Source organism: Schistocerca gregaria, chromosome 1, assembly GCF_023897955.1.
Source record: "Schistocerca gregaria isolate iqSchGreg1 chromosome 1, iqSchGreg1.2, whole genome shotgun sequence".
Taxonomy (NCBI): Eukaryota; Metazoa; Arthropoda; class Insecta; order Orthoptera; family Acrididae; genus Schistocerca; species Schistocerca gregaria.
Genome location: NC_064920.1, coordinates 470,012,183 through 470,029,074, shown reverse-complemented (window position 1 = coordinate 470,029,074; position 16,892 = coordinate 470,012,183). Strand labels below are relative to the sequence as shown.

Here is a 16,892-nt window from a genome sequence, read left to right as displayed (position 1 = left end):
TGACTGAAATTATAACGTTATTAAATGGTTGCCATTACACAGAAAAGTATATCTGGTTCGACTATGAAGCTGAGCAAGATACTGGAGTGCATATCCCCAACCTCGTAGTAGCCCACTATATTGACGGTACCAAAGTTTCCTTCAAAACAAATGAAGAGTTCTGCAAGTGGTTGATTTCTAAGAACCACCAAGGGTACACGGCTATTGCACACAATGCGAAGGGCTATGACTCACAATTCATTTTAAAATACTGTATAGAGAATACGTTGAAACCATACACTATATACAATGGAACAAAGTTGATGATGCTAGAGGTAAACGGACTAATAAGCATTATTGATAGCCACAATTTCGTAGCTTCTCCTTTGAGTGACTTCCCTAAAACATTCGGGCTGAAAGAACTTAAGAAGGGTTACTTCCCACATTTCTTCAACACAAGAGACAATCAGACTTATGTAGGACCTATTCCTGAGACCAAATACTATGGCGTAGACATGATGAACACAAAAGCTAGAAAAGAGTTTCTTGAGTGGTATCATCAAAAGGTTAAAGAAAATTATATATTTGACTTTCAAAAGGAATTTATGGACTACTGTAACTCTGATGTAGATATTCTGCGCAGAGGTTGTTTGGAGTTAAGGAAACAATTTTTAGAGATTGCTAACATAGATCCATTTCAGTACATAACTATTGCGAGTGTTTGTACGGGTATTTATAGGTCCAAGTACCTCCAGGAAAATACTATGGCTGTGATAAAAAGTGCCAAGAAAGAAATGTATAGTAAAGAGTCGATAACCTGGCTCAACACCTTCGGGGGTGTACAACACGCTTTGAATAGTGGAGAAGTAACGATTCGTGGGACAAAAGTAGATGGATTCAATAAGGACACTAATACAGTATACCAGTTCCACGGTTGCTTTTGGCATGGATGTCCTGATTGTTATCAAGAAGAGACTATTAACAATGTTAACCATGAGACTATGAGAGACTTGTACGAGAAAACAAAGCGAAGAAGTTACCAAATTAGGGAAGCAGGATACAACCTTGTCGAAATGTGGGAATGCAAGTGGGCTAAGAGTAAAGGATACAACAATACTACTCCAATCGTTGAACCCTTGAGCCCCAGAGATGCTTTCTATGGAGGAAGAACAAATGCAAGCAAGCTTAAAGTGTGTGGTAAAAAGCTGAGATACATAGATGTATGCAGCCTCTGCCCTACAGTTCAGTATTTTGATTACTATCCTGTCGGTCACCCTATAAAATTATACAAACCTAAGAGGTACAACAAAAATTGGTACGGTTTGATTAAGTGCAAAGTATTACCACCACGTAAGCTGTATCATCCTGTTTTGCCTATTAAAAAGGATAAGTTGATATTTGGGTTGTGTGGAAAGTGTATTGAGGAAAAATGTGGTGCTTGTCAGCACACAGACGACGAAAGGGTGATAATAGGAACGTGGACTACAGATGAAGTGAAGAAAGCTATAGAGAAGGGGTATAAAGTGGTACAAGTGTACGAGGTTTGGCATTTTGAAGAAAAGAGTAATAATCTGTTTAAAGGCTACGTCAAAGACTTTATGAAAATAAAGCTAGAAACGAGTGGGTGGAAAGATGACTTTAAAACTATTGAAGAGTACACCACAGCGGTTAAGGAACATCTTGATATCGATCTGAATCCCGAAGAAGTGGTTCCGAATCCTGGTAAGCGTGCCGTTTCAAAGATTTGCTTAAACTCATTGTGGGGTAAATTCGGTCAAAGACAGAACTTGACCCAAAGTGAATACGTAGTGGATGTAGAGAGGTGGTACAAAATAATGTTAGATGATAGGGTTGATATAAGCAATATGATTTTTATTAATGATAATATTGTACAAGTCACCTATAAGTACAAAGATAATTTCGTTGAAGACTTCTACTCAACCAATGTGTTTATAGCAGCATTTACAACTTCTAATGCCCGCCTACGGCTTTATGATATGCTAGACAGGCTAGGGTCAAATGTGGTCTACTACGATACTGATAGTATTGTTTATATTGATGATGGTACCAACACTGTTGAAACTGGTTGTATGTTGGGGGAGTGGACTGATGAACTGGGTAAGGATGATCATATCACAGACTGGATTTCTACAGGACCTAAGAGCTACGGGTACGTGACATACAAAGGAAAGGAGACAATGAAGGTAAAAGGTTTCACGTTAAACTATGAAAACTCTAAAGCATTGAACATCAAAACTATGAAAAATATTGTGGATAAGGACATCGATAAGGTTAAATTGAAATATAAAATGATTACAAGAGATACAAAATCTAAACGCTTGATTAATAAGGATGTTAGTAAAGAATTCATATTCGATTATGATAAAAGAGTGATTGAGTCTGAGGTCAATGGTATTATTGAAACATATCCTTGGGGATATTAAATAACAAAAGAAATAGCAAAGTAAGATAGACACAATCTTGAAACAGATTAAGATAAATAGACAAGTTAAGGTTAAAAGAGGCTATAATTGGTAAGATAAGTTAAGGTAAGGTTTCACCTTAAATAAGATTAATGTAGGTAAAATAAGTTAAGGTAGACACAAACCACAATCTTAAATAAGATTAAGATAATTTTTTATGGTTAATAGGACCTTAAAAAAGTGTTGGTTAAGTATAGGAATAATTCTTGAAAAAATCTTCGATTACATTTTAAGGTTAAGAGTAACAATAAGTTTTAACACTTTTTATTGAGACTCTTTATTAAAGTAGAATGGATGGTTCTCACCACACATTTAAATCTTGTTTAAGATTAAGATTAGCCACACTCTTTCTCAACACTTTTGAATGTTTTTTATGATGACTTTGAACCATATTTTTTAATAAAATCTTATGACGTTTTTTAAGTTTAGTTTTAACCTTAAAATAGGTTAACTTTTCAAGTTTGGGTGAACCATAAAATAGGTTCATTATTTTCGATTACGTTTTATGGCTAGTTTTAACCTTAAACAAGATATACTTTTGGAAACCTCATTGGGGAGAGTGTGGTTGGTTTGAACCATAACTGTTGATTGTGTTGTATGGTTGTGTTAACCTTAGTTTTGAAAACCCCATTGGTGTTTGTGTGGTTGGTTTTAACCACAAACAAGGTTAAAAATAAAATGAATTTAAGGTGAACTTGAACCATAAATAAAAAATTGAGAATTGATTTTTAAGGTTAAATAGGACCTTAAAAGTTAAATAGAATTATGGTCGAATTTAACCCTAGAAGAGGGGGTGGTCCCAAGTGACCCACATACTACTCCCATGTTATATGGCTCCGAGTAATACACCGTTACATATTCACGTGCGGGACAACCCGCGGTGATACGACAACAAATGTGGCAGCATCCTTCACAATGTGGTCACTGACACGTCCAAACACGACAGCTTCTGTCTTTCCGCTGTACTGCTACGTCTATACGTCGATCAGTCTTACTGCGCTGGTTCCACACACATAAATAACTCCATTACTATGGCTTTCAATGATGGAGTGTTACATGAACGCCTGATATCAGTCCTACATCATTCGCAGTTATTCAAAGTGACCACTTTGCTCTTTTAAGATGGTGGCTAATACGATATCTGGTGAACTTATTTCATTCTTGTTAGTGGGATTATATAGTTTCGTTGTAATCGTTCACGGATCTTTGAGAAAAACCCAGACGTGTTGCCATTCAGCAAGCATACATTACTTACGTTTCTTCTTGACAGTGATGTTCTGGTCACTAAAATCACTTTCGCTAGAGTGCTTATACGTAGCTAATAATAATAATTACACGTGGTTCAACGATCACATGTTTCAAATGTACGCAACTTCGGCCACACGCATCTTCCTAACCTACGCCATTACCGCCGGGGAACGATGACCTGCTGTCTGACGCGGAATCCGAATCACGTGTCGTTCCTGGCTAATTTCAGGTTATTGGGAAGTGGAAGCTACGTTAAAGACAGAGTGAAGTATTCTGTGTTCGGACCTGAATCTGATTCCTCTACCTTTCGGATTCCCGACCGTGCGTAACTGATGACTAGCCTCTAGATACCACACTTATATGTCGATGACGCCAGAGCTTAATATAGGCAAGGGTTTCTCAGATTTTGTACTAAAAGCGCCCGTCACTAGGAGCTGTATTTCTCTTTGCCTATGTCACGCAATTTGACCGCAAAATTTAATTTTTAGTACCATAAAATGTGAATGTAAAAATTACACTACCGGCCATTAAAATTGCTACACCAAGAAGAAATGCAGATGATAAACGGGTATTCATTGGACAAATATATTACACTAGAACTGACATGTGATTACATTTTCACGCAATTTGGGTGCATAGATCCTGAGAAGTCAGTACCTAGAACAATCACCTCTAACCGTAACAATGGCCTTGATACGCCTGGGCATTGAGTCAAACAGAGCTTGGATGGCGTGTACAGGTACAGCTGCCCATGCAGCTTCAACACGATACCACAGTTCATCAAGAGTAGTGACTGGCGTATTGTGACGAGCCAGTTGCTCGGCCACCATTGATCAGACGTTTTCAATTGGTGAGATATATGGAGAATGTGCTGGCCAGGCCAGCAGTCGAACATTTTCTGTATCGAGAAAGGCCCGTACAGCACCTGCAACATTCGGTCGTGCATTATCCTGCTGAAATAAAGGGTTTCGCAGGGATCAAATGAGGGGTAGAGCTACGGATCGTAACACATCTGAAATATAACATCCACTGTTCTAAGTGCCGTCAATGCGAACAAGAGGTGACCGAGACGTGTAACCAATGGCACCCTATACCATCACGCCGAGTGATACGCCAGTATGGCGATGACGAAGACACGCTTCCAATGTGCGTTCACTGCGATGTCGCCAAACACGCATGCGACCATCATGATGAGGTAAACAGGACCTGGATTCATCCGAAAAAACGACGTTTTGCCATTCGTGCACCCAGGTTCGTCGTTGAGTACACTATCGCAGGCGCTCCTGTCTGTGTTGCAGTGTCAAGGGTAACCGCAGCCATGGTCTCCGAGCTGATAGTCAATGCTGCTGCAAACGTTGTCCAACTGTTCGTGCAGATGGTTGTTGTCTTGCAAACGTCCCCATCTGCTGACTCAGGGATCGAGACGTGGCTGCACGATCCGTTACAGCCATGCGGAAAAGATGCCTGGCATCTCGACTGCTAGTGATTCGAGGTCGTTGGGATCCAGCACGGCGTTCCGTATTACCCTCCTGAACCCACCGATTCCATATTCTGCTAACAGTCATTGGATCTGGACCAACGCGAGCAGCAATGTCGCGATACGATAAACCGCAATCGCGATAGGCTACAAGCCGACCTTTATCAAAGTCGGAAACGTGATGGAACGCATTTCTCCTCCTTACACGAGGCATCACAACAACGTTTCACCAGGCAACGCCGGTCAACTGCTGTTTGTGTATGAGAAATCGGTTGGAAACTTTCCTCATGTCATCACGTTGTAGGTGTCGCCACCGGCGCCAACCTTGAGTGAATGCTCTGAAAAGCTAATCATTTGCATATCACAGCATCTTATTCCTGTCCGTTAAGTTTCGCGACTGTAGCAATTTTAATGGCCAGTAATGTACATTGGGATATAGAGGGTGTCAATAATCAAACTTCTAGTTTGAGAACGTTATGGAAAGAGAATCACTACTCAGAATGGCGTCAAATTTGAACTATTGTTGACTGGGGGAAACGTCAAGTAACAATCAAAATTTGATGAATAGATGGTGCTGTAATCTTCAGAATATGCATACTAAAAGATGCGCGGCACACTGCTGTGCCTTAATTTGCGTCCGAGAAGCCCAACATGGCTGACTCCATGAAGTATCGCGCGCTGCTGGTAACGCTGTGTTATAAGAACGGTGCCTGTGCGGCAGTAGCCCTGCAGAAGTTCCGGATACTCAAGGGTATGAAAACAGGCATTGGTCAGATGCCTGCCTAGTGACTGGAGAAATGATTACGAAATTCGAAGAGACAGTTTCTTGTGAAGTGCAATGTGGCAGAGGCCCGAATCCAGTTGATCCGATGTTTGTTGAAGATGTGGTCACAGCATTACAGAAGGGGTTGAGCTGTGGTGTGCAAACATGCAGTGCACAGGGAATTGCCCGAATGCTGGACACGCCTGCGAGTATGGTGCGCAAAATCTTGCGAAATATCCTGCATAGCAATCCACAGAAAATCATCCATGTTCACGAGTTCCTTCCTGCTGAGCTGTTGGCAAGACGAACGTTCGGTGTGTAATATCTTTGTCGCATGGGAGTGGACAATGCATGGCCATGGAGCATTCAGCGGACAGACGAAGCCCACTTCCAGTTCCAAGGACATGTAAGTACTAGGAGATGCAGAATATGGGAAACGGAAAATCCGCATGCACATCAACCAGTACCACTTCATTCTGCAAAGCTGACTGTGTGGTGCAGTTCGATGGCATTGTTTATAGCAGAGCTGTAGTTTTTCGAGGAGATGAGTCCTGCGGGTTTTACTACCTGTACTGTCACTGGTAAACATTATGGGAGTTTTTTTCCGCGCCAAAGTCATTCCAACCCTTCGACAGCACGGATGTGCGAGTATGATAATTTTTACGCAATGTGGCGCTCTGCGGCACATTGAATAGCCTGAGAAGCGGCTGCTTAAGAGGTATTTCGGAAATGCTAGAGCTATCAGCCAGCATTTCCCTACAACTTGGCCGAACAGTTAACCTGATCTTAATCCGTGTGACTTGTGGCAGTTGACTTTTCTGAAAGATGTTGTGTTCAGTACTCTAGTTACGAACGTAGCTGTATTGAAAGCGCGCATTGAGCAACGGGTTCTGAACGTGACACCCTAGACATTCCGATCTATTAGGGAACGTGCTGCTTATCGATTTCATCTTGTGGTAGAAAACGGTGAAAAGCATATTGAAGATGTCATGCACCAGACTCACGACATTTAGAAATGAATGGCACATTGCTTTTTATGAGGGGTTTTGGTCCCAAGACAATTAAAAACTGATATCATTTTGATTTTTACGCGGTTTTTGACCACAGGACAAATAAAAACCGATTTTTACCATCGATGTGATGCGCTTTACCTTGATTGATGGGCTTACCTAAGTAACAGTACCACCACTGTTGACTTCCGAACTAGAGCAGCATGCACATTGAAAAGTACGGACGCTGTAGTGCGCAGCTCAAACCACAGCCGTCGCATAACGATTTACCTGTCATTTGTAGCCTACCTCATTTACGCTAAGACGCTTACAGCGCCATCTGTTGGTAAAATTTTCATTAATTTCTTTTTTTTTTATTCCATTATGTTTCCTTCTGCGTCACTGTTCAAATTTGACATCATTCTGAGTAGTGGTTATCTTTCTACAGCCTTTAGAAATTGTAGCTTTAATTATGGACACCTTGTACTTTAATCGCAAGTACTGATAATCGTTATTCGTTTGAAAATGGAGTTAGAAATTTTTCCAGAACATTTGTATTTTCCGTTATATGTAGTAGCAAAAATTCTGTTTCTTGTCAAGAGCGACTTCCCAACATCTGCATATCTCACTTCTCTGAAGGGAGACACGGTGCAGCTGTAAAGTAATATTTCTCGCTAGATTGTCTTTAAGAAGAATGCGTTGTCATATTTGAAACTATAGTAACGTTTCGCTGTGAACACTACGTTAAATGAAGCCGAGTTCGTCTGAGACCCTACTCTCAATGTAGTCCGTAGAATCATGTGATTCTCTCACTATTATGTCATCAGCATGTAGAATGACACCATCAGCATCTTTTAGATTGTGATAATCAACAGATAGGTCACGAATTAAACACTGTGGTCTCTTTAGGACAGTCTCTGTCTTGACAGAATATACTCCGTGCAGACAGATCAAGCCATAATAAATTATCGAATACTCCGACTGTAACTGTCGTGATCCAAACCGAAAACATTCCTTTTATATTTTTAACTGTCATGACATAGTAAATGACATTATAGTCTTGCCCAATCTAAATCCGGACTGGCAGTCGCTGTCCACACACGTCTTTACAACTCTGCAACGTGTTGAATAGAAATTTTTCTTGAAATTTACGTATTGTGCTTAGCAAGCAGATTGGTCTGTATGCCTTTGTAGCAGTGAGACCACGATCGTTACCCTTTTGTAATATTATAACCTCAATTATTTTCCAGATCAAAGGAATTCGTCCACTTACGAGATCTTCATTTAATAAAAGAGAAGGATTTGTACGAATGTGCTGTTGTATCTGGCTTAGCACACTAGCATAAATGTTGTGAAGGCTATGTGACCTTCCTTTCTTGATTTTAAAAATTGTGTGGGTGCTATTTTATGCTCAACTGGCATTAACAGTCGCTGTCCAGCCTAAGGTTTGTTCATCATTGTTCTTCAGTTTCTCTAGAATTCTTTCTCCGCTTCTGATGTACATCCTGGAAGTAACATCTCAAGAAAATATTCGGAAGCATCTTTACAATTATCTGTCATGGAGATGACGTATTTCTTAATTACTGATGAAGTCCAAGGTAATTTAACAATTTCACTTACTATTTTGTAACGCACATCCCACATGATTGACTGTAATTGATATTGTACGTCTCGACCCAGAATTCTGTTTTTACTACGAAGATTAAATCCTTATCATCATCATTAAACAATTCCAGTTTCCTGGGTACTGCTAATGACCTTCTTCCACTTCTTCCTGTCCAAATACACCTGTTCACGGAGAACATCCTCCACTGTCCATCCTCTGGTCACTATATCTGCCTCAATCAAGTCCATCCATCGGGTTCGATGCCTTCCTTGCGGTCTTTTCCCATCCACCTGTCTTTCCAAATGTATTTTGGCTGTTCTAGTTGGCTCCATTCTCATCACATTCCCGAACCATCGAAGTCTAGATGCACCAATTCGATCTAATAGGGATGTCTTTATTCCGGCTTCTTTCCTCACCTCCTCATTCCTTAACTTGTCCATCTTGTTCTTCTGGATGGTGGATCTAAGAAATTTCATCTGTGATGCTTGCACCCTTGATGATTCTCTTTTGGTGAGGGTACATGTTTCAATAAACCCTTATATTGTTCTTTTTCAGCAAGATGTTCTTGCAGACTTCTCTGTAGCTCCAATAGGCCCAAGTCTCCACAGTCGTCTTACTGATGTTTTGCGTTCTTCAAATTCAGCAGTCCATGCTGTTCTATGAAACCGGCCGATGTGCTTGGTAAGAAAGGCTGTTTTCTTTTGCATATTGAATGATCTCAGCTAAGACCGGTGCAGTTTCATCTATATTCACCTTCGTTTCGTGGGGTAGCAGAAGCCAAAATTCATTACAGAAGTAATTTCTATTTTAATGTTTGTGACCAACCTCTTCTAGCTAAGCCGGATGTCTTCTTCACAAACTTCAAACCTCCATTCACTCTGGCAAATAACATAATGGTCAACTGTCGTTATGCTGTCAAATATAACGCTAGATCGTATTTTTTTCGCTTCGACTCTGTAGAACAACTGAGGACAAACCAGTCGTAGAAGCCGGTCGCACGCACACACCCACCTCATAGAGTAAGGCAGTATACTACCTATACATCGAAATTGTATTATTCGCCGAGGAACTGAAATCAGTTTGAGGCTTCCAAAAATTTGGCTGTTTGCCAGGGTGTTAGTTGTTGGTAAGGAACAACACTTAAATGGCATCTTGTAGCTCAAAATTGTTCACAACATCTTTGGCAGTAATGGCAGTCTTCCAACGTAACTAGGGGCCCAATGGAGTACTACGATATGGGTGCCCAAATCATCACCGACGGAACGCCATGTGTCACCCTTGGGGCGCAAATTCGGCTCGCAGACTCATCCGACCAGATGACATTCTTCCATTGCTGCATGATCTAGAATTTATGGCGTCGGCACCACGTTTTCCTGTTACGAGCGTTTGCATGTTTAATGAGTGGTGTTGGAAGTCCAATTCGCTCTGCAATGTCCTGCTTTCGGAGCTGCTTTCGTGTTGTTTTGGTGCTGACAAGGCTCGCCGGTGCGACATTCAGCTGTGCAATGACTTTTGCAGCTGTCGTCCTCTTATTTTTCGTCTGCATCCTCTTCAGTGTCTGTCTGCCACACAGCACACACTTTCGTCCGCGTTGTGACTTAGCGGATGATATTTCCAGCTTTCCCCGAATATGGTGTACATCTATGATACTGTGTCTCCTGGAACACTAAACACTTTGGTTACCTTTGCTACCAAAGCACAAACCATAGAGTGTCAACAATTTGCCCACTCCGACATAGCGCACTCAAACCTAAACGGAGCACTGTTCAGATCACGCGCGACCGCTACGGTCGCAGGTTCGAATCCTACCTCGGGCATGGATGTTTGTGATGTCCTTAGGATAGTTAGGTTTAAGTAGTTGGCTGGCCGGAGTGGCCGAGCGGTTCTCGGCCCTTCAGTCTGGAACCGCGTGACCGCTACGGCCGCAGGTTCGAATCCTGCCTCGGTCTTGGATGTGTGTGATGTCCTTAGGTTAGTTAGGTTTAAGTAGTTCTAAGTTCTAGGGGACTGATGACCACGTATGTTAAGTCTCATAGTGCTCAGAGCCATTTGAATCATTTGTTCAGATCACGACTGACACCTGCAACGTGTTGAGGACATTGCAAACTTTGTGGCTAAATACAACTGCGTAACCTGCAGGCTTGGCTAGCATGGCTATTTTTGGTAACAGTATATTGCTTCTTTAGTATTTTTACTGCTGTTGTGCAGATCCACCATATATTAACAAAGTGGTTTCAAATCGGATTTTTTTTCTAGTGCCTTCGTCTCGAATCTGCGCAACATCTCGGGATTGTTATGAATGGATTTGGCATGGTTAAGTTTCTAAGGGGTTGCCAGATGCCCTTCCTGTCACCACCCTCACCCTCTTACCTCCCCCTCCCTCCTCCACCCTGCCCCCGTGAGGAAGGAATGTCCAACTACGACTGTCAGCGTGTAGCGTGATTCATGAGGAAATGTGCGAACAGACTGGCCGGCGCACGGTCCCCTGTTGTTAATCCGATGGGTGGAATCGATCCGGGGCAGGGGGCTGGCGCACCTCCCCGATCCGGAAACGGCACTTCAACAGGCACGGCTATTCCAGTGGAATTGCAGTGTGGGATAGCATATATTTCAACATCAGAGTCCTGTCCACATAGGATTTATATGTTTTTTTTTGTCATTTTGCCTCTGGATTTAATCCACGATCACTGAACTTTGCACTACGTTTTTTCAAGCAACCCTAGCATAAATTTGGTGGCTTTGATTCATGGTCTAGAAATACATCATAGTATCTAAAATACAGCTGTGTCTAGTGAAAAACTGTTTGCTCCTGAGCCTTAGCTTCCTATACAATTCCGGCCACAGCGATATCAGAGATTTGATGTTTTGCCGGAGTCCTGATTTTCACAGTACAATCGTGAAATGGTCGTACGGGAATATCCCGACTTCGTCGCTACCTCGGAGATGGTGTGCCTAATGGTCGTGCGCGGACTTAAATTTTGATGAGCTGCCATTGTGGCAGCAGTAACCGACCTCACAATTGCGCCAGACGCTTCTTGTCTTATGTAGGCTTTGCCGACCGCAGCGCCGTACGCTGCCTGTTTACATATCTCTGTTATTTGAATACGCATGCCCATACCAGTTTCTTTGCCGCTTCAGAGTATATGTTTAGTGTCTGTTCTGTCGGACATTCCCGACAGAACAAACACCACACACGAGCATTGTTCACTGGCGTCCACTTCCTGTGATGAGAAATAATTTGTGGACTCCAGCTTGATGAATTATTTCTGTATGCAGGTGAGTTTCCACTTGCTGTGGCCTTCGGAGCAGCCACCCAACGATACTGTTGCCGAGGAGTGGGACAAGCTGGAGGGAGCGGACTGCGGGCAGGATGAAGAGCAGGTGTTGCAGCGACTTCTGCAGCTCCAGGCGCACCCTGTGGGGGAGCAGCTGTCGTACCCGCAGAACCTGGCCAGGAACACGGCCAGGCTCGCCTGCCCCACCAGGCTCACGCTCTGCCCAGACGCTGACATGCTGTCCCCTGCAGGCTTCGATGTCCACGCTGCACTCGCGGAGCTGTTCAGCCGCCAGCCACCCTGTACCAGGTATCGTCATAAGTGTTCACAACCTTGAGTTACTTTGTTACACTCTTCCGCTAGTTTCCAGAGTAGCTACCGCTTGCGCCTGAACCACCTGGAAATGCTCAACAGGTGTTCACAAATCTTGAGAAATGTCAGAAACCAAGTCATGAGCATGAGCCTACAGTCGTCGATGGATGTATTGGGAGGGTTCACATAATCCACCTGTCAGTATCCAGAGTAGTTCCTATTTGCAATTAGACCGTCTGGAATTACCTCATTTGGTATTTGTCGATGCCCAGAAACTATCAGAAATCATGCCATCTGCATTACTTCCACAGCTGTTGATGGATGTATCCTCACACAGCAAAAACGACCATCGAAGTTTTCTCAGATGTCGACCTAAGCTACAAACAGCGATATTTCTGGACCAGAAATGTACTTTCAGCTCTTGATCACACACTTCCAACCATTTGTGGACACTTCAATCAGCGCGACAATAACGATCCTATCCTCCCCAAGAAAGTGAATCATTTTGGTCGAATGAACATGAACATTAAGTACGCACAAGCATTCCACGTGCATTAACGATCTAGAGACCTAAATGAAATTATTTTGTTGTGCGTAGCGATGAGACCAACAACTTGTGCTATTACGGAAATGGTTACAGATTCTTAAGGCACATCCATCGTACGAGACACAAAAAATTAACTCTTCGGACAAGTCTACAACAGTACAGTTTCGATACTGTTGAGGAAGTTCACGTCTTTTTGGCCAGTACAACACAGCCAACACTAATACAGAACCATCAGTCTAGTTTGGAGCCCCATGTGTAGCAGGGTCAATTAAAACGTTGGAGACATATCTGTCTTTTCAATGGTTTGTTTGGATGATAAGCTGTTTCATTATAACGTGGAGATCGGCTGCCAAAGAAGCTCGATAACAGTTTAAAGAATTTCACGCTAGGTCATTTAGCTTACTTATGTTATACTAAAGCCATTCAAGCACACTAACCGTTCACAGACGTCGCCGTTTCAGAACTCCTGATATTTGAATGAAAACACATTATCATCCAAGCTTTGGAATTAGGATTTCACTTTCTTTTTTCACAATGGCAATAGACGAAAACATGCAGTAAAAATGTAAATTCTGTCATGTTAGCTGAACTAAGTCATGATCATAGATTGCCACATGCCAGGGGCTACACGCTGCAGATGCAGAACTATGATGTGCTCATAATAAGGTGACCCAACAGTGTAATGTCTGTGTCTTGTAAGCTGATATGTCGAGATAGTCTAGCTCAATAACTCCACTGTTAAGACAATTTTTATCAAGTGAAACTAGGTATCGTCTAGTCCGAAGTCTAAACACAGTCTTTTAGCAGTTGTTTTTAATCACTATCTTCAAGTAGAAAATTGTCAAAGCCATTTACGTATTCAGACCCATGTAAACATAAATAATTGTTGTTTACTGCGAAAATAAAGCGAAGTTAAATTTTGTTCCTTTACCGTTATTCATTAAGTCTAATGTGATATACAATCCACTTGAAAGTGTAATGTAGAGTTGTAAAACAAACCTCCATACGTTGTGACAACTGGAAGGGTTATTGCTCGATAATGCTTTACTAAATGGGATGATTATTTGGCCCCAGTTACTATCGTATTAAACAAAAACTAAAAGAAGAATATTGTCTCTGATGCACTAATCAGGTTCAAACGTTAGTTTGATCGTAGGTAGAATAAATCTAAATAGTGGACCACAACTAAAGATTTTAAGTTTAAGAAATGAAGGTATTGCTATTAATAACACACAAAATTTCGTTGGCTGGCCATAAACTCTACATAACTGAGTAAATTGAAGCTTAGCTCGATCCCCCAATATACAGGTTGGCGAACAGCTATGTAATTAAAATAACCAAATTAGCTGGAAAACGCAGGCGGAGTTCACACCTAAAATAACCGAAAAATGGTTCAAATGGCTCTAAGCACTACGGGACATAACATCTGAGGTCTTCAGTCCCCTAGAACCTAGAACTACTTAAACCTAACTAACCTAAGGACATCACACACATCCATGCCCGGGGCTGGATTGGAACCAGTGACCATAGCAGCAGCGCGGTTCCGGGCTAAAGCGCCTAGAACCGCTCGGTCACAGCGGCCGGCTAAATGTTGGAAGTCATATTCGACACAAACACAAATAAGTGGTAGTTTAATTCAACACGATTAATTCATCTTAAGTGTCAAGGGACGAATATAGTCGAAGTGCCCATTGGCAAACTGAGTTAGAAATCAGAATCAGTGCAAATAACCCAAATTCCAAATCGGCTTCACTCCCAAAAATACAAGCGCTGCTGAACAATCGGCAGAAATAAAAGAGAGCCCTTGTCGTTGCACGAAGTCCACGACGCACCCTTTCCAAGAGACTCCAAGCCTCTAAGTCACTTAATGACTTCATGCTATTGTCAACCTCTTACAACATTTTAAATAAAAGTACAATTAAAAATCTCAATGCATCATTAGACGCAAGATAAAATTCTAAACAAAATTAGTACGTTATACCTAAGTCTGCGCTTAGTAGTTCTTCACAAATCAACTTTAAACATTTGCAAAATTAAGCTGCAGTTATCTGTATCGTCCATGATCTTTGTGCATTCATTAATTACAGCACCGTATAGACGTGTGTGCCATCTCTACCCCATAGAAACTTGGCTGCCATTTCCACTGCCACAGTCAGAGTTCATGCAGTTCTGATGATGCAGAATAAACACGTCTCATTGCTCCAGAGTGGCCAGATGCTCATCACTGAAGGTCACATTACTGATAGAAATGACGTTAACATTCCGAATTATCATGCTAGATAATTCTGAAAAGAATTTGGAAGTGATTACTAATTATCTAACAAGTCGTTCCAACAGGTTACATGCAAGAAACTTTTTTTTTATTCTTGCCGAATCGTGTACTCGTGTCATGAAGAGTTGTGAAGTGCTCTTCAAAGACTGTAGAAACAGACAGAAATTAATTTGTTCTCACTATTTTTTAAGCACTATTCAACGTCGTTGTAATATTGCATAACTGTCTGGAGCTATCATGTTCCATGTCTGATGCAGACATTTGCTCTCTTTTCCTGTAGCACTTATCTTAGAAGACTTATGTTAGAAGAAAGATTAAGGAAAGGCAAACCTACGTTTCTAGCATTTGTAGACTTAGAGAAAGCTTTTGATAATGTTGACTGGAATACTCTCAAATTCTGAAGGTGGCAGGGTTAAAATGCAGGGAGCGAAAGGCTATTTACAATTTGTACAGAAAGCAGATGGCAGTTATAAGAGGCGAGGGACATGAAAGGGAAGCAGTGGTTGGGAAGGGAGTGAGACAGGATTGTAGCCTCTCCCCGATGCTATTCGCTCTGTATATTGAGCTAGCAATAAAGGAAACAAAAGAAATTTTTGGAGTAGGTATTAAAATCCATGGAGAAGAAATAAAAACTTTGAAGTTTGCCGACGACATTGTAATTCTGTCAGACAAAGCAAAGGACCTGGAAGAGCAATTGAACGGAATGGACAGTGTCTTCAAAGGAGGGTACAAGCTGAACGTCAACAAAAGCAAAACGAGGATAATGGAATGTAGTCGAATTAAGTTGGGTGATGCTGACGGAATTAGATTAGGAAATGAGACACTTAAAGTAGTAAAGGAGTTTTACTATTTGGGGAGCAAAATAACTGATCATGGTCGAAGTAGAGAAGATATAAAATGTAGACTGGCAATGGCAAGGAAAGCGTTTCTGAAAAAGAGAAATTTGTTAACATCGAGTATAGATTTAAGTGTCAGGAAGTGGTTTCTGAAAGTATTTGTATAGAGTGTAGCCATCTATGGAAGTGAAACATGGACGATAAATAGTCTGGACAAGAAGAGAATAGAAGCTTTCGAAATGTGGTGCTACAGAAGGATGCTGAAGATTAGATGGGTAGATCACATAACTAATGAGGAGGTATTGAATAGAATTGGGGAGAAGAGGAGTTTGTGGCACAACTTGACTAGAAGAAGGGATCGGTTGGTAGGTCATGTTCTGAGGCATCAAGGGATCACCGATGTAGTATTGGAGGGCAGCGTGGAGTGTAAAAATCGTAGAGGGAGACCCAAGAGATGAATACACTAAGTAGATTGAGAATGATGTGGGCTGCAGTAGGTACTGGGAGATGAAGAAAGTTGCACAGGACAGAATAGCATGGAAAGCTGCATCAAACCAGTCTCAGCACTGAAGACCACAACAACAACAACTGTAGCACTGACAACCTGTTTAGAGGTCAGGTGTTTACTTGGGACAAACGTACACTCCTGGAAATGGAAAAAAGAACACATTGACACCGGTGTGTCAGACCCACCATACTTGCTCCGGACACTGCGAGAGGGCTGTACAAGCAATGATCACACGCACGGCACAGCGGACACACCAGGAACCGCGGTGTTGGCCGTCGAATGGCGCTAGCTGCACAGCATTTGTGCACCACCGCCGTCAGTGTCAGCCAGTTTGCCGTGGCATACGGAGCTCCATCGCAGTCTTTAACACTGGTAGCGTGCCGCGACAGTGTGGACGTGAACCGTATGTGCAGTTGACTCACTTCGAGCGAGGGCGTATAGTGGGCATGCGGGAGGCCGGGTGGACGTACCACCGAATTGCTCAACACGTGGGGCGTGAGGTCTCCACAGTACATCGATGTTGTCGCCAGTGGTCAGCGGAAGGTGCACGTGCCCGTCGACCTGGGACCGGACCGCAGCGACGCACGGATGCACGCC

General features: G+C 42.2%; 1 protein-coding gene across 2 annotated transcripts in view; it reads left to right on the top strand.

Moving 5' to 3' along the window:
* Nucleotides 1-16,892, top strand: part of LOC126365859 (beta-1,4-glucuronyltransferase 1-like) — a 98,555-nt gene that overhangs the window by 36,679 nt on the left and 44,984 nt on the right. For both annotated transcript variants that reach the window (XM_050008658.1, XM_050008571.1), the window contains one exon: nt 11,822-12,129. In XM_050008658.1, coding sequence (XP_049864615.1) covers nt 11,822-12,129 — 308 coding nt within the window. The remainder of the gene's footprint in view (nt 1-11,821; nt 12,130-16,892) is intronic.